General features: G+C 41.5%; 1 protein-coding gene across 5 annotated transcripts in view; it reads left to right on the top strand.

Moving 5' to 3' along the window:
• The window catches only part of LOC120503178 (cytosolic carboxypeptidase 6), an 882,397-nt gene that overhangs the window by 527,279 nt on the left and 334,674 nt on the right, over positions 1–20,444 (top strand). The window contains exons 1-3 of one of the 5 annotated variants that reach the window (XM_039711398.1): positions 2,405–2,843; positions 16,459–16,592; positions 18,203–18,572. The exons of 3 other annotated variants lie outside the window; for them this stretch is intronic. In XM_039711398.1, coding sequence (XP_039567332.1) covers positions 2,624–2,843; positions 16,459–16,592; positions 18,203–18,572 — 724 coding nt within the window. In that variant the 5' untranslated portion in view covers positions 2,405–2,623. Of the gene's footprint in view, positions 1–2,404; positions 2,844–16,458; positions 16,593–18,202; positions 18,579–20,444 lie in introns of those variants that run through there. One more of the 5 variants, XM_039711396.1, reaches the window with a different exon arrangement.

Genomic DNA, 20,444 nt, shown 5'->3' with positions numbered 1-20,444 from the left:
CTGTGATGCTACTGCCTTCACAAGAAGCCTTTTGGTTTCCTTTCACTGGGACAAATTACCCAGGCGTCCTTGGTACCCAAAGAGATCTCTCCCTTTCCAACTCAAACTAATTTTTGAGTCCTGACCTTTTCTTTGTTTCCTTTTATTTCCAGTATTACCATTGCTCTGAGTTTCTTTCCCTCCACAGATGCCTTACACACCCCTAACAGAATTCAGCTGTGGAGGGAATATAATCCTGGCAGGAGGCAGTCTACCCAATCCCTCATTGGCCACTGAATTTAGTACAACAAAATTGTCCTTCACGAAATTTTACCAGTGTCCATGGGGTAATTCCAGCAATCAGCTTGTCCTGTCATCTCTCTGCAGCTCCCTGTGCCCCACTGTAACACGAGGTAGAGGAGACAGCAGTGATACAGCAGCTGGTATTGTTTGATCAGCAACACAATCCTTGCTGGAATTTCATTTCCCTTGCAGACTTGCTACTAGAATACATTTGTCATCCATACTTTGTAGCAGAGTTATATTTGCCTGTAATTACACACGAGTCTGGCAAAACTTTATTGTTAACGTAAAGTACTGCCATTTAAATCCCCAACCTTAAACTGGAGTATTTGCAAAACTCCGTAATTGCTAAAATAATAAAGCTGCCATTACTGTATGGGAAGTTTACAGCTTGTTGGCAAAATACCTACATTGGCTTAACTACACCTGTATGGATTCCTTATGTTTTCATGTGCTGCTCAAGACAGCCAGATTTCTGCTGGGCACAACCAAAAGTTTCTAGCACTGTCACAGAATGTCTGAGGTTGGAAGAGGCCTCAGGAGCTCCCCTAATCCAGCCCCTGCTCAAGGGGTTGCCCAAGACTATGTCCAGATGCTTCTGAGTTACCTCCAAAGATGGAAAAACTCCACCAGCTCTCTGGGAACCTGCGCCAGGGCTCAGTCAAAACTGAACTCTCTTTTTTTCAGCTTGTGGTCTGATCTCATGTAGGAGGAGGTCAATAAAAGATAACCAGGAAAAACAAGTTCAGTGTGGTTTTACTCAGTGCAATGGGCACAGATAGTACTGCAAATGCCCAGGGATATGAAACCCACAAAGAAAATGTATTTTGGTTTAATTTTGTGTTGGTGTTTTGCAAACAAAAAACTGGTGATGCCCCTCTCTTGTACTCATTCTGTGATTTTTATTTTTTTTCTATTTTTACATGAAATAGTTCTCCCCATGTGATTGTTCTGTTCCTAAGTCTGGTTGGGTAAAACAGACCTCAGGACTAGAAACAGCAGTATGAGTTTGCTCTGAACCATAAGCAATTTTGCCACATTACCCTTTTCATACGTGAATGTCAAAACATCCACACTTTGTATCTAAGAGTCTCCAAAAGTTTGGGAATTCGTGACAAAACTTGTGCCATCTCTAAGTCTTGTTCTGACACACCTGCACAGCATTTCTCAGCTCTCTGTGCTCTTTTGGGAGAGGACAGGGGAGCTTTGTGCTCCTCCAGCATCCCCCAGGGCATGGAGTGATGGAGTGCAGGTGGTTCTGCATTCCCATGAGGACCTTCATGTAAAAGCTGATGCTTGAGTGCTGTTGCCAAGTGGCAGATGAGTGTGGGGCTCTGTGTCGTGTTTTCAGGCCAGAAAGGATTCACTTTCCTCACACAGGTCCCTCCTGCCCCTTTTCCCTGCACTTTCTGGCTCTGCCCTGGCCCTCGGAACAAATCCCACTGTGTCACCCCTCTGTTTCTCCTCCAGAGGTGATCAGAGCAATGGAGCACCCCTCCAAGGAGGAAAGAGTGAGAGAATCGGGATTGTTCAGCCTGGAGAAGGCTTCAGGGTGGCCTTACCATGGCCTTGCAGCGCCTGAAAGGGACTTGAGAGGAAAGATGAGGAGAGAGTTATTTATTACAAGAGCATGTAGTGACAGGACAAGGGGGAACAGCTTCAAATTGAAGGAGTGCAGGTTTACATTGGCCATCAGGAAAAAATTCTTTAGGCTGCTCAGGGTGGTGAGGCCCTGGTACAGGCTGTCCAGGGAATTCATGGATTCCCCATCTCTGGAAGTGTTCAAGTGTTGGATGGCGCTTGGAGAACCTGCTGCAGTGGAGGCTCTCCCTGCCCGGGGCAGCACGGTTGGAACGAGACCATCTTTAAAAAAGACAAAGCCTATTTCTGCGGCACTTGGGGGCAAAAAAACACCTTCCCGAGGCCCTTCCAGGGCCGGCTCGGGACGTGTGAGGCGGGATCCGACCCGTGCCGCAGGTGCCGGGGCAGTGCGGGCCGTGTGCCCCTCAGGGTGGCGGCAGCCCGGGCCGGGGCCGTGAGGGGGCCGGGGCTGTACGGGGCGCTGTGTGTTTGCGGCGGGCACCGAGCGGGGCCGGGGCCGTACGGGGCTGCGGGCGGGGCGCTGTTTGTTGGCGGCGGGCACCGAGCGGGGCCGGGGCCGCTCCCGCTGCCCCCGCCCGGGCCCGCCCCGCTCGCGTCGCTCCGCGCTGGATTGCTCGCGCCTGGCCGGCGCCGTTGTGGGGCCCGGCGGGCGGCGCGGCCAGGCCCGCTCAGCCGAGCGCAGAGGCGGCCGCAGGAACAATACGGCGGCGGGCGCGGAGCCGCGCGGCCGCCCCGCACCATGTACGCGTTCGTGCGGTTCCTGGAGGACAACGTGTGCTACGCGCTGCCCGTGTCCCGCGTGCGGGACTTCAGCCCCACCTCCCAGCAGGACTTCGACAACCAGAAGGTCTACACCGTGTACCGCAACCCCGAGGAGGCGGCGGACGAGGACGACGAGAGCCCCGGCGAGTGGGGCGACCGGCTGCTGCTGCACAAGGCCCAGATCCTGGCGCTGGCAGGTGAGGGCGGGCCGGGCCGCGGGCGGCGGGGGCGATGCCGCCCCCTCCCCGCTGAGGGAGGGAGGGAGGGATGGAGGGCGGGGGGCGAGGGCCGGGGGTGGGGACGGGCAGCTCCGAGCGGCCCCGGGCCCGGGGAGGGGGCCCGAGGCTCGGTTTCCAAACCAGCCGCGACCCCCGTGATGCCCGCCGAGGTGCCCGGGGAGGGGGGCGGTGGAAACTTATCAAAAAAAAAAAAAAAAGGGAAAAAAAAAAAGTTTAGTATTTTGTCTGCGGCTTATTTATAGTGCATGGAGTCATTTGTGTACCTTTGCTGTTGTTGCCAGTTTTGAGGGGTGCTGCTTTGTGTCCGCTTTGTTAGTTTTAGTGACCTCACCGGCTGGAAGGCGATAGTGGAAGCAGAGCTCCAGGTACTGCTCTCGTGAAGCGTGGGCTCGCTGCGTTTGGTTTGTTTCATGTTCGAAGATAACAAATGTCTCCGAGCTAAGAGGACCAGTTCAAGCGTAGAGTAGGAAATAACCCCGTGTTTTGGCCATCTGAAGGTGCTCAGCCCTGGTGAGATAGTGCTGTTAGTACATTGCCCCCAGATAGTGACTCTGGCACAGTGTTTCCTTGAAGACTTTGTGTAAGTTTCCTCGCTGCCATAGTCGTAGTTGACATGGAAGGGAAGTTTGGTGGTTGTAGCAAATTGCTGGTTAGTGTGGACTTGCCCAATAGGCTTTTATGACTTTAATGACCATTTGGAGTGCCAGTCTGGGCAACAAAGAGGACACTGGGTTCTTGTCCTGACTTTTTCAGTTTGGGCAAAGTACTGGTTATGTCTATTTGCCCAAATATGGAATGGGCTTAAAAAAACTCTTTTGTTTAGTCTTGAGCTCTCAGAAGGCAGTGCTGAGCTCTGATGTCTAAACAGAGTAACTTGGTGTTAAAGTCACCTAAAACTGGTCATTTTCTAATTTTATTTTTGAAAGTTAACAGTTCCTAAGCCAGTTTAGACTGGTGGTGGCCCAGTTTGTTCCCGACTCAGCCAGTGACTTTCACCATTATCCTGTTTCTAGTATTAACCATAAACAAATACAAGAACCAGGAGCAGCCAAACATGAATGCCCTGCAAGGCTTTTCCAGTTTCTGAGTATTTGCAACTCCAGAAGTTCAGAAGAACTAGTTAGGCCATCTAGCAGAGGAGTGGATTCTCCTGCTGAGTTTTTGTTGTCCCGTGCCAGCCCATGTTTTGGCTGTGGCAGAGGACTGTGTGAATTGTTTCTTGCAGGTTCCCTGTCAGATCCATGGAAGACAACGATCCCAGTGTCCAGGGTCTGCATGGCCTCTTCCCACAGGCAGCATCCCATTGCACTTCGCCTTGCTCTGTCCCACGGGGGACCTGCAGCAGCAGTGCCCTTTCAGTTCCTCTTCTCTGTCTCAACACAGCTAAAGAGCTCCAGAGGAATATTTAGAAATTATACTTAGATATGTTAGACCTTTGTTCACATGTTGAGCCCACCAGGTTGTTTCAGTTTTCCAGCAGCAAGTGCTTATTTTTGTCAGTTTCCTTGTTCCAGGCAGAACCTGTGTCTGCCCAAGAAGTGCTCTCCTGAATTTTTCTGTACAGTTTCTCTTTTTTTCATGTATCTTGAACAATATACACTGTTTCCTTCAGAGACCAGGACTTGTTACCTGTATTAGTGACTTGCACTAATTGCTCTCCAGCGATTCTAATTTCTACAGGAAATTATCCCCTTGAGCCAGGAGCACAAGGAAACACACAGCTATCTTTATTACAGCTCTCACATCTCAATATTTTCTGACTAGATCTGTGTTTTGCATTCTTGGAAAACTTCTCACTTGAACACCAAATGAGTCTTTACTTCTCTACTTCTTTCCACCCTGTACCATGTAAGAATACCTTAGGTGAATTCAACAGAAGTCATATACCAAGGGTCACTTCTAAAGTTGTCATTTCTCCCCAGAATGTTAATATTGGTGTTTCTTTTTATTGTGGTTAAAAACCTTGGAGAGAAAACTTGGTCTTCCATGAAAACATCATAGCACAATTCTTGCTTTATAGTGACCAGCTCAGATTATGACAAGTTTTTGTGGCAAACATTGCAAGTGTAATGTTATACAAACTGCTTATTTAGTTTAAAATAATTTTGCAAGTCTGCAGTAACGTTTCACATACCAGTACAGAACTTTTAATTCCAAAGATTTTCAGCCTATCTTAGTAATAAGGTAAATAACGTGTATATAGTTGCTTTTATATTTAAAATATATGTAGTTGATTTTGAATTTTTTGGAAGGAACTCTTAAGTGCACAAACCATACATCAATGACTTTAAGGGTTTACTGCTTTGGTCCAAGAATTCCCCATTAGGAAGAGGTTTCAGGATCAAAGTTATGCTACAGATACTAAATTAAACAGACAGCAGAAAAGAATAAGAGGGGGAAATTTTTTTTTTGAGCCTGCAAAGTGTTCTTTTGCAGTTTGAATGGTGACCAATTTTCTTGCATGTAAAGCTGCTCAAATAAACAAAGTTCTAGCTTTTCATATATATTTTTTTTCTGATCAAACACTGTCCATGCAGTGGAAATTAGTCATAGTTTGATAAATATCCATTTATTTTTCCTTTCTAGCAACTTGAAGAAAAGGAAAGAAAGAACACAGATACATGACACATATTAATGCCTTTTTTTTTCTTTTGAAAAGAGTTTTCTTCTCCTATTATGTCTAAAGAAATTTAGATACCTTTCAAACTTCTGCCCTTGTAATGTAGGAATTCACGCAGGCCTAAGTACAGGTTTATGCCCATAATGCAAAGCTTTATTGAAGCACTGGTTGTGTGAAGAGTTCATAAAACAATTGTCCTTTTTTGAGAGAGTCTAGAAGCAATTCTTTGATCCTTTGTGCTGAGGTTGGATGGTTGGAAGCCAATGCAGTTGTGAGGGATATTGTTTCTGCAGAGCAGAGAGCACTGCTGTAAAGGCATTGTAAGTTTAAAAATGAAAAATAAAAGAGGGAAGTGTGTAGGGACATGCTTAGATCAGGTAATTGTGAGAGACTTGGTATGTTGTGGAGATAAATGCTGTTGTCTTTTGTTCTGTGGTAGGTAGTGTGATAGTGTTAGAGGAGAGCTGTACATGGACTCTGAGCAGCTGTGCCTTCCCTTGTGTCCCTGTGTGCATGGTTGGGAACTGCTGGGATGTGTTGGCCTGGGAATGTTCCACTTTATCAAAAGTTAGCCAAAGTCTGGGGCTCAAACCAGAAAGGTTGACCTGACTCACATAGTTATAGACCTTCCAGCCACAGAAGGCATATTAAAGTCAACGTCTCTTGCCTTAACAAGTTCACCGTTTGGCTGGCAGCAGCTGATGCTGTGAACTAATAAAGGAGTAATTTTCCTTGCCTCTTGCATGGAAAATGGAGCTCAGCAGACTGGAGTTTGACTACAGAGCAGTCTTGAGGTGACGTTAGCTGGTCTGTCTTGTTGAGAATACAAAAATAGCAAACAGCTTTTCAGGAAGAGCTTGAGTCTGTCTTCCTGATAATCTATACCCTTCCTTTTTCTTCTTTTCTGTCCTCTTCTCCAAATGCTCCAAAGATGTTTTTTCTGGTCCCTCTCCTTGACACACATGCCATTTGCAGCTTTTCCACACTTGTCTAATAGTCACTAGCAGAATGTTATCTCTGACCATATGCATCTTACAGCAGCGTGATCTTTAGATGACTCCATTGGAGCTTTTCCTTTCTTTTCTAGGTGATGAATATTAGATGGAATGAATGAGTTTCAGGGACTTCTAAAAGTTCCCTACTTCAGGCTATGTTTGTTAACAAGTTAATAATGAGTGTCTTCTCTTAGGAGCTGTTCTTTCCTGACTACAGTAAATAATTGTGCTCTCTAGCTGCTGCCCTCAACATTTCCCACCCACACTTTCATAGCAAGCATATCTCCATCAGATTCTCACAGCAATTCCTTAGCTGCCCCAGCAAATGTGTTAATACCTGGTGCATCCCTATCCTTTCTTCCCCTTTTATAAAATGTTGTGCTCCGCTTTTTATTGGAGTTGGTTATGTGATTTTTTTTTCTTTGTTTTAAGAGCCTGTGCAGCTCATGGTGAGATGTTACTATGTATTTCAAAAGGATATAAATTCTCTGTTCTGTTCATAGAAAAATCTTAAATTAAATGATTCTAGGACTGAGTTTTGAGTAAGGTTGAGAGTGTTTCAACTTCGTACTGTGTATCCAAGCTTCTTTGCTATGGAAAGTACATGGAGGAAAGACCCTTTGTCAAATTCTGGAATACCTGAAAAATTTGCAATAAGAGATATTAGATTATATTAAGAATGTACAAAATTCAGGCCAGGAAGTTGTCTTGATGTGTAATATTTAAGTCTAAGCTTTCATTGGTATTTCTGTAGTCTTGGGCTTCTCTGTGGGTTTTCTCCCTTGCATCATTCAGCCTGGGGAGTACCTAAAGCAGGTTCTGGCTGTGGCCGCTGTCCCCATGCTTTATCCCATGTTCCTGATGCTCCACATGTCCCATTTCCTTTCCCAGGGCACTCATAGGATGAATGAACCATTGTGTAGGGACAGCTGACTCTTTGTTCCCGGGAATCTCTGGGCCTGTCCCCTGCTGGGATGCATTGCTTGGATGGAGTGTGACAGAGACCTGGGGAGAAATGGCACCAGGAAAAATGTTAAAGCACCTGCAGATGCTTCTCGGGTGATCCCAAGGGTTGTCCTGAGTAAAGGAGTGCCAGGAAGGGGTTGTAGGAAACCTGCTGGTACTGGTAGTGGTTCTTCACAGGCTCTTTTTGATTTGTTTGATTTTTTTCCTGGGCTGTTTTGGGAGTACTTGGGATGAGCTGTTGTGTCGCTGCCCTTGAGCAGCAAGTCCAGCTGTCCCCAATGGTGGTGTCACCTCCTGTGTCAGTGCAGGTCTTGCCAGGCCAAGGGCCCATTCCAGTCACTGAGAGAAACTAAGCCCAGCAGTTCAGGCAGTGGTGAAGTAACCTTGTTCAGAATAGCATCTTTATTTTCATTTTTTAAATTTTTACTGTGATATTTGACGTGCATGGCCTACTTTGTCACCCTTAGCTGACGTGCTGCTGCTGCGTTTTTACCTTTTCAGCAGGTAAAAGCTGGCTGTTATCAGAGGTTCAGCAAATCATTTTCTTTAACAGAGTAACTAACTACTTCACACTCCTAAATATAGTCCTGAACACAAGTGTGGCAGTATTCATGAAAAATATTTAAAGCTAAATTTCACACTCATTTTGTATTTGATCCATTTCTGGTTTATTTTTAACTCATGTAAGATGAAGAGTAGAGGATTTTTTTCCCCTTCTTCTAAATTCTAGTGTAGGACCATCGCTGCGGTATGAAGGACTTCCACAAAGGCACAATTTTGTGGGGTCTTTTTGGTGTAGTTTCTGTTTGTTCAGTGTTGAAACCTTATTGTGGCACATTGACACAAAGCTACATGGCAGCAGCAAAAAAATTGTGGAACTTTTAAAACTGTATCTGCTAAGTAGTGGTTTGGAGTTACCTTAATGAGAGTGGTGATATCATCAGCAGGCTAAAATGCCAGTAAAAATTAGTAAAAAAGCTGGGATTTATCTGTGCAAGAAGATTTTGCACCTATATTTAATTTTCTTATTTCCTGTATTACCCTGCTTATTCTGAATATACATTTTTTTATTTGTCTATAACCCTTCTCAATGACATGCTTGTTCCTCAGTCATATTTGCTTTTTGCTTCACCTTAATAGTCAGAAATCATCTAATTTATTTTTGTAACATAAAGACATACAGGTGACCTACACTATTGTTGTTTCTCGTGGTCTCAGTACCTACATGGCACCACTTAACGTCAGTTATACTTGTAAATGTTGTAAAAGCTCAGCTAGCAACAGTAAAAACATGAAATTCAGGATTTTAATAAAATTGACTTCAAAGATAGTATGGTTATGGTAGCTATGGTAACTAATTAAAATATGCTAAAATTTGCAGGGGAGTGAAAAGGGAGAAAATGTAACTTAATGTTTTTGTTTTCATAATTTAACATTAAAACATTTTTCCAGTGTATTGCCTAAGTGCCAATCAGTCGATTATTTATATTTTTTAAAGAATTCCTTTAAAATAGGAGAGGCTGAACCACATTGTCATTTTTGTATGGAAAATGAAAAAAATGCATGAATCTACCCTCTATTTCCATAGTGAGCTTATTCCTTGAGCAGGGATTTGTGGAGGCTTCCTGGAGTGTTCTCTGTAGGCTGCTGCTTTACCTGCTGGACAGCTTGTGGGCAGCATCTCCATGGCTTTGTGTGATCATCAAACCATCACAGGTTTTGGTCCCAATATAATTGTACAGGCTAATACAGAGGGACTGGTGAGGGCAGCAGATTGACAAATTATAGCTGTCATTGGGATTGATGATCTCTTTAAAGGAGCTTTTGAACTTCTAAAGAAATACATAGCTTTTTTTATGAATAGTTTTTGTAAAATATTTCTCATGTTCCAGTTTTTGAAAAGTAATGCCCATAGTTGAGTTTCACGTGTAGGTGTAGAGGAAAGATGTAAAGGATGGCATTTTCACATCCTGCTTGTTTTCAGGGTTTCTTTTAATGTAATGGTAATGCTGTATTAGTGTACTTGTTTCAGAAAGGATTAAGAGAGTTGTTCTGTAATAGCTGTAATCCTTTGTGTTTGACATGTGCAGAGTATTGTACAAATATTAACAAATCTGTACAACACTTGAGTGGGCTAGATGGGGACAGTCAGATGAAAAGTTTGAATTATTCAAGGTCAGTATTTAAGTAAATATTGGATCCAGGATTAAAACCATCCTCAGTGTTGTAGAGAGCATGATTTCCTGTTTCTCAGCATAGTTTTTTCATAACTTGATTGTCCAGCTCCATGTGTTTGTGCTGCAGCCAAGTTCTAGTATCACTGAAAGTTAAATGAAAGGGAGAGTTCTGCTGACAAAGAATAATGGCTGTTTTTAGTTGTATTAGTTTGAGCTGTGTTGCCTTTGGTTAATTATTTTTTGAGACTTTGTATTCACTTCTGAACTGAAAAATCGAGTTTGTATTTATAATGGAAATTAAGGAAGAAAGTACATGTAGTTTTTTCTTGCAGCAAAGTAACTGGGCTGATACTCAAGACTAGATCTGATCAATGTGCTGATAAGTGAGCACAGGCAAAAGGAGAAAGTTACAATATTTACAATACATGAGTGTCCTCATGTGCATTAGAAATTTGACTACAAATAGGTGGCCGTATCAATAACTGTCACTCCTACCAGAATTAGACTGAGTATCTCAGTTGTTCCACTGGAAGAAAAATTGCATTGAGACCTTAACATTTTTTGCTTTAGTAGCTGGCATGGTAGGTTGTTTTTTTTAGTTTTAGTTTGTTTTGGGTTTTGTGAGAGGCAGTTGTTCCACTGGAAGAAAAATTGCATTGAGACCTTAACATTTTTTGCTTTAGTAGCTGCCATGGTAGGTTGTTTTTTTAGTTTTAGTTTGTGTTGGGTTTTGTGAGAGCAGCAGCAGGTCCATGCTCTGTGCATTTACTTGTGTTACTGTATTAAACATTAATGAGCAGGAGCCACTCTTGATGTAGGACTTCAGAGAGGACTTTAGAGGTTTATATAATCTGTGCTCTGCTTCTGTAGGATTTTGGCTCCTTAATCTTTGTCTCCCTTCTTTAGTGCCTTTGTACGAAGCAGGTGTGGCTTTCTCTCCATCATCAGTGAGCAGTCCTGGTTCAGGCTCCTGGCACATCATCCTTCTTACCCATCATCTCTAAACCTGTCAAGCAGTGGTTTAAGACCTTTCTATCTTGCCTTCCCCCAGTTTGATTAAGAATTATTTTCACCCTGTTTTCTATTCTTCAGACTTTATTGAAATTCACTTCACAAGATTTAGCAGCCTTTTGGGCCAGTTCCTGAAGTGCGTGTCTTCACCTTCCTGTGCTTATCAGCCCTGCCTGTCACAGTGCTGCTTGATGTGTTGTTCTTCCCTGACTTCTTTGCTCACTCTTCTTTGTGCTCTGAAGACAACCTTCCAGTCACTCATTTGTGTGTTGCTGTCATTTTCTCTTTCTGGTGAAGTGCTGCAGAACTACTTAGTTCTTAAAATTTTGGGAGTGATACAAGCCCAGATGATGGCATCTCTCAGCTCTGCCTTTTTACTGCTAACTTTTCTCACATTTTCTGTCAGCTTCCCTTTCTGACACCTGTAGCAGAAATCTTTTTCAGCTTATGATTAGGATGTCCCAACATATTTTCCTACAATTTTTGTCCATTTGTCTTGAGTTTGGAGTCAAAGAGGAGGAATAATCTCGTTTGTCATTCCCAGCCCAAAATCTTGCTGTCTTACATACTCGTCCTCTGCTTTTTTTGCTTACACTCAGCTCTGCCTTTATGTCCAACTAGATATACTTCTGAAGTGCTTTCACTGTGCCCTGTGTTTATTTCTGGAATCCTTTTCTCTGTCCTTCCAACAAAGCTGCAAAAAAAAAAAAAAAGAGCAAAACAATACAGTAAATTTTACTATCCAAATCCTGAATTGACTGTGCCAGCACCTGGTTGACACTGCTTTTGCACACTTCTCCCTTTTTTAGCTGCACTGATTTTCATGGCACCTGTCCTCTTCAAATAACTTCTGCATTTCTGCTGCTGTCTTTTGGCCTGTGTTTGTTCCTGTCATTCTCAGTTTCTTCTTTGGTAGTGGTCATAATCTCAGTGTACTCCTAGCTCAGAGATATTTTATATGAAGCACATTTCTTTTTGCTTTGTATCTTGAATATCTTCTGAGCCTGCAGGATCATTACATTTTCTGAAATCTCATGTCTTCTTCCTCTTCCAGTCCTCCTTTAATGTTTGCATTAAATTAGCTAAGAAAGTAATTTATAGTTCTCTTTTATCCAGCTTCAAATAAACTAGGTGGCTTTTAAAAAATTATTATTATTATCATGCTGTTTTCCTTCTCAGTCACAGCAGTACTGAATATTGTTTATTTGTGTGTAAGTGGCACTTAGGAATCCATGCCCTGTTGTGCTTGGTGTGTTTGCTTTGGTTCTTATGCATCTTTTGCTTTTCCTGATCTGTAACCAGTGCACAGCCTGCCCAGGCAGGTGATCTTACCTTCCCTGTAGAAGCAACCTGGCTGAATCAGTACCAAAGCAGTTCAGTGCAGCAGCGTGTGGGGAATCTTGTGCAGGTGTTGTCCATATGTGCTGGGTACATGCCTGGAAATGGGAAGGCTGATGGTAAGTTTTTTCATCTGTCAGCATATCATTTTTCACAAGGAGTGGAATTTTTTTGAAGGCTTAAGGGAAGGACGAATTCTGTTCAAGGTTCTTTCATTTTATTACTGTAAGATTTATGGCATTGCCAAGCCCCTTCTTTGGACTGATACCAGACCTGCCATCCCTCATCCATTTGGAGTGCAGACCTCTCTTCCTTAATTTTTCCAGCCTTCATTCCAAAAACGGAAAAAAATCAGCATTTGAACTCTTTTTTGAAGGGATTAGTTTGTTCAGTCCTTATTTCTAAATTAGAAAGTAAGGAACACTTTAAGGGGACTTCGAGATTTTCATAGTTTTATTTTACATCCCACAATAGGGTTTTCAGTTTTAGAGCACTAACATGTTTCTCCTTGGATTTAACCAACTCCCTGCCCTGTTAAAGTTGATTTCTCTGCCTCAGTTCTCTTCCCCTCTAGGCTTGAAGCTGTTACCTTTTGGCTTGGATCCATCCATCCTGACACTGAAATGAGGGCCTCATTGAAGAAAGCATTCAAGGAACAGTTTATCCTTTGCTAGTTGATAGAGATTTTCTAATGCAGGTTTGCTTTTTTGGCTTTTCTTTCTTTGAGCACTGCTGAGGCCAAATGTGTTCCCAGGCACTGTGAAATTCCTCAGCAGCTGACTTTTTCCTGACTGCCTGTTCAGCTTTGGGAGAAGGCTGGATGGGGAGAGACGCTGTCATGTGCCCTGGCTCTTGAGCCCTGTGCCTCAGTACCGTGAGGAGTTGGCTGCCAAGATCTCTCCAAGTCTGACCTTTTCTTGGAGCGTGGTTATTTCAGCATGCTTTACTCTTTATCTTGAATCACAGAATACCAGGTTCTCTGTGAACAAAAGCAATTTTTCCTAATTTACATGTGTCTTTCAGAATGTCCCTTCCTAAAGAACAGAGGCAATCCATTCTTATATCGTGCATTCCACCCTGCATATTTTGTTACAAGTGCCTAATTAAGTATGTTAAGTGCTAGTTCTCAGTAATTGATATCACTGAACCACTCATTGCATATCTAGGGAAAACAATAGACACAACTTTATAACAAGCTGATCATAGCCACCTAGGGGAAGGTGTAATTTTTAACTTCTAGCAAGGTTTAAATGACTGGGAACAAAGTCCAGACAAATTATTTAGGTCGTTACAAAATGAGGCTCTGAGTTAAAATGCTTTTAGGCTGCCCTCCTCTCTCTTCTGTAGCCTCAGGCACTGAATTGGAGCTTGTACATATATTTGGTTCCTATCCTGTTTTCTTCTGGCTCAAAATCACAGGTGTGTTGTTTTTTGCTGGATTGTTCTTTTGTACCGTCTTTTGTTCACTGCCACAACAACAGACAGAGAATCCTAAGGAGAACTGCTATAAATGCATATTCATGTTTTTCCTACCCTTCCCCCAGTCTCCACTCTCTCCCTCCCACCCCTTCCCAAATTCCATTAATATTTACAGAACAAGAGCCAGAACTCCAGCATTAATCTCAAATTCAGAATGAGATTTTTCTGGCTCTATCTGCAGCTAATGCAGAAGACAACAGAGGTTAGAAATGCACTTAAAAAAAAAAAGAAAAAGAACAAAAGGCCTTTTCATATTCAACACACTGGATGGATTGTGTTAGGTATAAATAAGCTTTCAAAGACCAGAGCATATGTAAAAAAATATTATATGTATTGTTGTTGGAAGGCAGAAGAGCATTTATTTGCTTACTGAATGCATTGACAGTTCCTGAGCTTTAACTTATATAAACTCACTGTTTCTTCAGATTTTGTGTTTGGAGAAAACAGTTGCTTTTTTCATCTTACTGGTTCATGTACAGATAAGCAGTAAAACCAAAAAGTCAAATTAACAGAAAGAGAACTGTATTGATAGTTACATGCCAGCAATATAGAAACAAAGCATTTGTAAGGCGATGTATAAACAAACATCAAAACCAGTGAAGTTTTGCAAACATAAATTTCATAGGCAAACTGAAATTGAGTGAAGAGAATGAAGAATTCAGATAATTAGCATTTGTTCTCTTTGACCCCAAACTAAGTATTCTCTTTCATTTTCATTGTTAAGTGCACAGAATGTGTTGTTAACCTTTATGAATTGACTTTAAAAGCCAAACGCAAAGATAAATATTACTGTTCTTCCAAATGGTTTTTGTTTCAATGTTGGCTTAGTCAGTGGAAAGTATTTCCTGACTTCTTTAGTCTGCACAGGCACTTACTCCTCTGTGACCCCTGTCCTTGATTGTTTCAAGAGTCGCTTTTCCCTGCCATGGGGAGGATGCCTTGTGTCCCTGTCCAGTTGCTGTGTGGTTCTGGCTTCTGGTGACCTCAATGAGTTGTCAGCAGACAAATTTGTTAGCTGTGTCAACTAAGGGATTGTGTTCATCTGGTTGTGAGGCCAAGGGTTATTTCAGAGGACAGAAACTGATCTGAGTTCTTTAAATGAAGATGGAGGTGATCTGCATGTCCTATGGAAGATGGTTTGGCAAAGCAGTCGGGAGAAGCTGGCTCTGCAGTATGCATGTGCTGTTCTTCCTCCATGGAAGTGAGAGAACATATTTTAGTAGAGGATTCCTCAATCTATCCAATACCCCAAAGTACATAAACATAGAAAATGTTGGTGGTTTTCTTTTTTTGCCCTTTTCAATATGGATTCATTTATTCTTAAAGTCCAAGAAAATACCAATACCCATCAGTCTATCCTTTAGTCTGGAAGTTTGTATTATTTGTTTTTCTGGGAAGGGGTCCCATATTTTCTTCTCATCTCTGTGGCATTAGAATTGGCTTATCTCACTTTTCTGATGAACCTACATTTTCCAGATAAATGAAAACATAGGGGTTTATTTTTCAAAACTGAAACAGTTGGATTGCCTTTTTGTTTTACTGGGATAAGCATCCATGATGCTCTGGGGAATGGAGAATGATCTAAAATAAGCCTAGCTGTTTTTTGTTGTTTATCTGTTTCTTTTTGCATCTGTCTTAGTATTTATTGCTACCATCTGCGTTTCATTTCAGGTTGTCTAATGTCTCATTCTGCATGTTCTTTGCCTATTCTTTTTACATAGCCTTGGGCTGTAATATCACCATTTGCCTACAAGAGATCCATTTCTATCTGTAACAAAATGAATTGCATTCATCTGTGTAATTCATTTCTAATGAATGCCTTGCTCCTCATTAAACAGTGATTTACCTTTGTTTCCCTTTCCTACACTGTCAACACGAACAATTTTGAGGTCCTGTGGAGAGATGCTAATTTGAGAAAGCAAAAGTCAATGCAACTAAGCACTCATGGGGGGCATCCTCCTTGGCACTTTCAAAAATATTCATGGGACATGTTGCAGAATAAAATTTGCAGGTGGATAAGAAGACTCAAAATATTTTCCTGTTCATAAGCTCTCAGTGTACGAAGGCAATGCTTTTAAATGCAGTTCTCCTTGACACTGCCAGGAACAAATGAATCTTCTCAGACCTTGTCTGTTCTGCAAGAATTTTACCTGTCACAGGCACATTTTGGGAGACTGTACTTTTGGTTCACTGTCCTCTCTCTACCTTTTCAGGAATATTTTGAATGTATTTTCAGATTAAATATCTAATTTTGATATAAGTCAAAATGTTACAGACTTGAAATTATTTTATTTCAAATTTTTAAGTAGATGCAAAGATTCATATAAATATTTATTGCCTTTGCCAATAGTATCTAAAGGAAAAGGATTAATACCATTAATTAGTGAAATAGGGTTGTGGAGTAAATTTGTTACAGATTTGGTTCTTATGCAACTTTTGTGTAATGCACTTTGAAGCTCTCCAGCAACGTTCCCTTTTCCAGCCCTGCACTGCAGAACAGCAGAATCTGCCATGTGTGCAAATAGATCTGCTGCTGACAGATGATGGTTAGAGTATGGGATGAATTACCAAGTTTATTTTCACTTTAACCCTAAGCAGAGTTTGAACTGCAGCAATGGATTATGAATATGAAAATACTGTTGGTAAACATAATTTAGAGCGATACAGGAAGTTTTATTTACAGCCTCTTCAGCTCTTACTTTGGTGACAGTACAAGCCACTCATCAACACTTTTGATCACTTGAATTTAGCTTGGCATTTTTCCGTATTTATTCGCTTGTTGGGTCAGACTGATCCCCAGCTGAAACTCTAGAATTGCCAGTGGGCATCAGTGGATTTACACCATGGACTAATTTGATCATGGTATTATAAGGGGATTGGACATGGGAGGTTGGGTTTTTGTAACTGGTCTTGCCTAAGTCGTGTAGTATTTGGAAGTAAGAACACTGATTAATGTAACAAAACCTTATTTTTAATATACATTTTAGAGGACAAAACTGACCTTGAGAACAGTGTGATGCAGAAGAAAATTAAAATCCCCAAACTCTCTCTCAATCACATAGAAGAAGCTGGGGAAGTTGCAGATTATGGGGAAGAAGATGTGGAGCTTAGACACAGTAAGGTACTGAAATCTTTCTGGTTTTTTTTTCTCTCCTCTCCTTTTTTATCTTTTTTGTAAGTGCTTGGGGCATATATGAACGGCCTACCCTAAGAGTTCCAGGCTTGCTTTTGATCCCCTTAAAACTGTGTTTGGTGAAATTGGGTCACATTGTGTGTGGGGGTGGGGTATGGGTTTTCAAAACCTGATTTAAGTGCAATCAAACGTTTTCCTGTGTATACTGTCTGCATAGTGTAACTGCCACCTGAGACTGATGCAACAATGCTCTTCTACTTTGGCTCAGAATGCCTCAAAACTCACCAGTACCCAGCTGAACCAGCTGTTCTTGGTGGCACTTGTGACATTGCTCACTGCTTGTTTGGAGCTGGGAAGGGTGCTCTGAGACTGCCCAACTACAGTGATTGAGAAGAAGAATTTGCAGGACTGTATCCCTCCATTATAACTCCCAGCTGCCTTTTTAGTTTCAAATAGCAGAAACCCGCTATGGAAATATATATATTTTTTTAATATCAAATTATTTCTTTAAAAGTCTGCCAACCTTCAGAATAAGATACTCCTCTATGGTTTCATGTGTTTGGCAGCTGATGTAGTGATATTAGTACATTTCCTTGTGGTGGGCCAGCTTTTTTTAAATAGTTAATTTTTTTTTTAGAAGATGAATGCAGCAGGTGTAACATCAAATAATTTTGGTTTTTGCTGCATTACTCATGGATATTGTGGTATGGGAATTTGATAGTGTCAGCTTCTCACCTCTACTCTATGACCTGCATTTTCTCTCCTTGCAGTTGTTTGGAAATTCAAATGCCTTTTCCTATTTGGCCAGTAAAACTTAGTGACTTTACCTGTACATATTAATCCCACTATCCAGGCCCCAGGAAAATGATGTGATTTAATTTGTAGGGTTTGTGCAGATGACTGAAAGTAAAATTCCACTGAGAGTTCCCAGGTCCTGAAGCCTCTGCAATGCAGTACTAATATAGAAGGAATCAGCTGATAAGGAAGATGAGGCTGGATGATATATTCTGTCTCCAGCTTCAGTGTTTTCAAATCCCTTTCAGTGTTTGCTGATAGTGTTACTCAGTCACTTGCATCAGGCAGTTGGGTGAATGTGCTGTAGGAATAGTCAGTGAAGGTTTTGTCTCCCGAAGTGTGGGAAGGACAAGCCCTCAGTTCACAGAACAGCTTTGTGCCTGTGCTGCTTTCACCTCTGATGTCGTCACAGGTGACAAATGGAGCACACAGTTCGTTCTTTCTCTTGCTTATCAGAAAATCAATTACTGTCAGAAATCTGAATGTTAAGGGTAAACTTTAAAGAAAAAGAGATATACATCAACTTTTCAAAAAGAAAGTAATGATACAGAATTAAGTGACCTATATACACTGACTTTGTAAGTGTTGCACAAATGCAGGAAGGCCTTTAACTGTCTCAGAAGTTTGTACATGCATTTAGCTGAGTTAACACTGCATGTTAGTTGTGCTGCATATTATATCCATAAGAACCTGTTAGGCAAAATATTTTTGCAGACTGGCTTTGTCCTAGTCTTTTGGAAGACAAGAATATTAACAGTTCCCAAGACTCTCCTAATTTATTTGTTTTTTATTGTAACGTGCAGAGACAAGATGGGAGGAAACAAAGTGAAGGTACACACAAAAGCATTGAAGCAGTTGTTGCTCGCCTTGAAAAACAGAACGGGATGAGTCTCAGTAATACTTCCAGCCCTGAGGAGGCTTTTATGGAGGCTACAGAAGGCATGAACAATATGGACGATGCTGTAGTTCCTCGGATTCTTTATGAGGAATTGCTGAGGAGTTACCAGCAGCAACAGGAAGAGATGAGACACATTCAGCAGGAGCTTGAGAGAACGCGGAGACAGCTTGTGCAACAGGCAAAGAAGCTAAAGGAGTATGGGGCACTCGTGTCAGAAATGAAAGAGCTCAGAGACTTGAACAGGAGGCTCCAGGATGTACTGCTCCTAAGACTAGGTAGTGGTAAGTGCCGGACTTAAGTGGGACTAGTTTGAATGAATTTTGCAGGTGTGATCAATAGTCATGGAAATGTATTTGAAGAATAGCAGTGGTTGTTAAACCGGACATTGAATGTTAAAAGGGTTTTCTGCTGTGGCTGTACAATATGTGTCGAATTTGTATGCTATGTACGTCTGGGGTTTTCTTTAAAAACTAGAGGTCTTTGTGCTGGTATGGCTGAATCAGAATTCCATTTTAAGTAGCTGTATTATAAAGAGTCTCTAACCTTCCAATATATGCTGAAAAAGTTAATAAAGCATCATCTGCAAAATATACCAATATGTTCCAGTTTAAAAAAAAAAAAAAAAAGAAAAGGTGCTGGAATGAATAGTTGGGCTAAAACTAGTTTATCCTTTGCAGTTAGGGATTTTGTTTGTTGTTCTGTGACTGTTACCTTCCATTTTCTGACCCCTCTTCCCGTTAGTAGCTTATTAGAATGTGATATATTCCTGAAGTTTTAGCAGTGGCTTTACAAAGCCATGCTATTTGAAAAACAATGGATTGTTAAAATCATAATTAAAAAGGCTTTATATTAGCGTCCCGTTTATCAACACTTGTTGCAAAATGCAGGTTTTTGTAATTTGGATTTCAGTTTTAAATATCTTGGGTCAATTGCTCCTTTGTTTGGGTTTATAACCATTATTTAAGCATTATGTTGGAATAAATGGGAAAAAAGACAAAATAAAAAGTTCATCCTTTTCATTGAAGATGGTACCCTTGGAATACCTTCAAAAATTTGACTAATTACATTTATTTGCAATTAGAGTGTGGTACTGCTGTGTTGAAGATTTGCTCGGTGACTGAAACTTGGTTGGAATCTATGCATCCAAACTTAGCATGCCATTCTTATGTCTGCCTTTGTGTATCTGGAAACTTAATTTTTGCATGTCAGTTGGATATTGGCTCTTCTCCTGGACTGGAACGAGTGCATGCAATTTGCATGTGGGTCTGAGTTACCCTCACTACAGAGCTGGACCTGGGAGAGCATGTGCCTGTGCTGTAGCATGTGTTCAGGTGTGCCCACACCCTTGGAGCCAGGGTCTTGGAGTGTCCCACAACCTAAACTGGGTGTCTGATTGTGAATGCTCATCATTGTTACACTGTGCACAATTAAAATGTCGTTACTTACCATAAACATTCTAGTTAACTTTCTAAATAAAACTAAATAGGCAAGGTTGCCGCAGCCTGAAAAAGACGATGTGGTTGGCAGGAGATTCCACTGAGCTTTCTAAAATTTTCCTTGGATGGAAAGATGTTTCTTCATCTGCAAGTGGTTAGCTGGAATTTATGGGAATGGAGCACGAGCCAGATGTTGGTAGGCAATGGGGCTGAACAGCCTAAAGTACCAATTTAGTTGGTAGACTTGACAGCAGTTGGAGTGGTGAGACCAGCAGTGAAATGAAGACAGCTACTGAATTTTACCTCTTTTCTTTCACTTTAAGAAAAAGAAGATGCATTTTTTTTGCTTCAGCCAAATAAAGAAACCTTAGGAGAAAAAAGGAAAAAAAAAAGAGGAAAAGAAACCCTGGGGCTAAAAAATACTGAATCTTCTCTAAATATTGGGCCTGAATTTCTAGTGTATGTATCAGTCTGACAACTGAAAACCAATCCCAATTACATTGAAGACAAGTTCTTTAAATTTAATCACATACCTGAAAAATATCAACTATATGACACTTCCAAAAAAAAAAAAATTCCTTGTTAATATTACTTGTAAGGAACATTGGATGGTAAAGGTGGAATTTGGCCGTGCTGGCTTTGTCCTTCACAGGGTTTGTGTTTCCTATGACTCAGTGTATTAACTGTTGCTTACTCTGTTGTTTTTCCTTT

This window comes from Passer montanus, unplaced genomic scaffold, assembly GCF_014805655.1.
Source record: "Passer montanus isolate IOZ18808 unplaced genomic scaffold, ASM1480565v1 scaffold25, whole genome shotgun sequence".
Lineage (NCBI taxonomy): Eukaryota > Metazoa > Chordata > Aves > Passeriformes > Passeridae > Passer > Passer montanus.
Note: the sequence above shows the minus strand (reverse complement) of the source record. Positions and strands in the feature narration are given on the sequence as shown.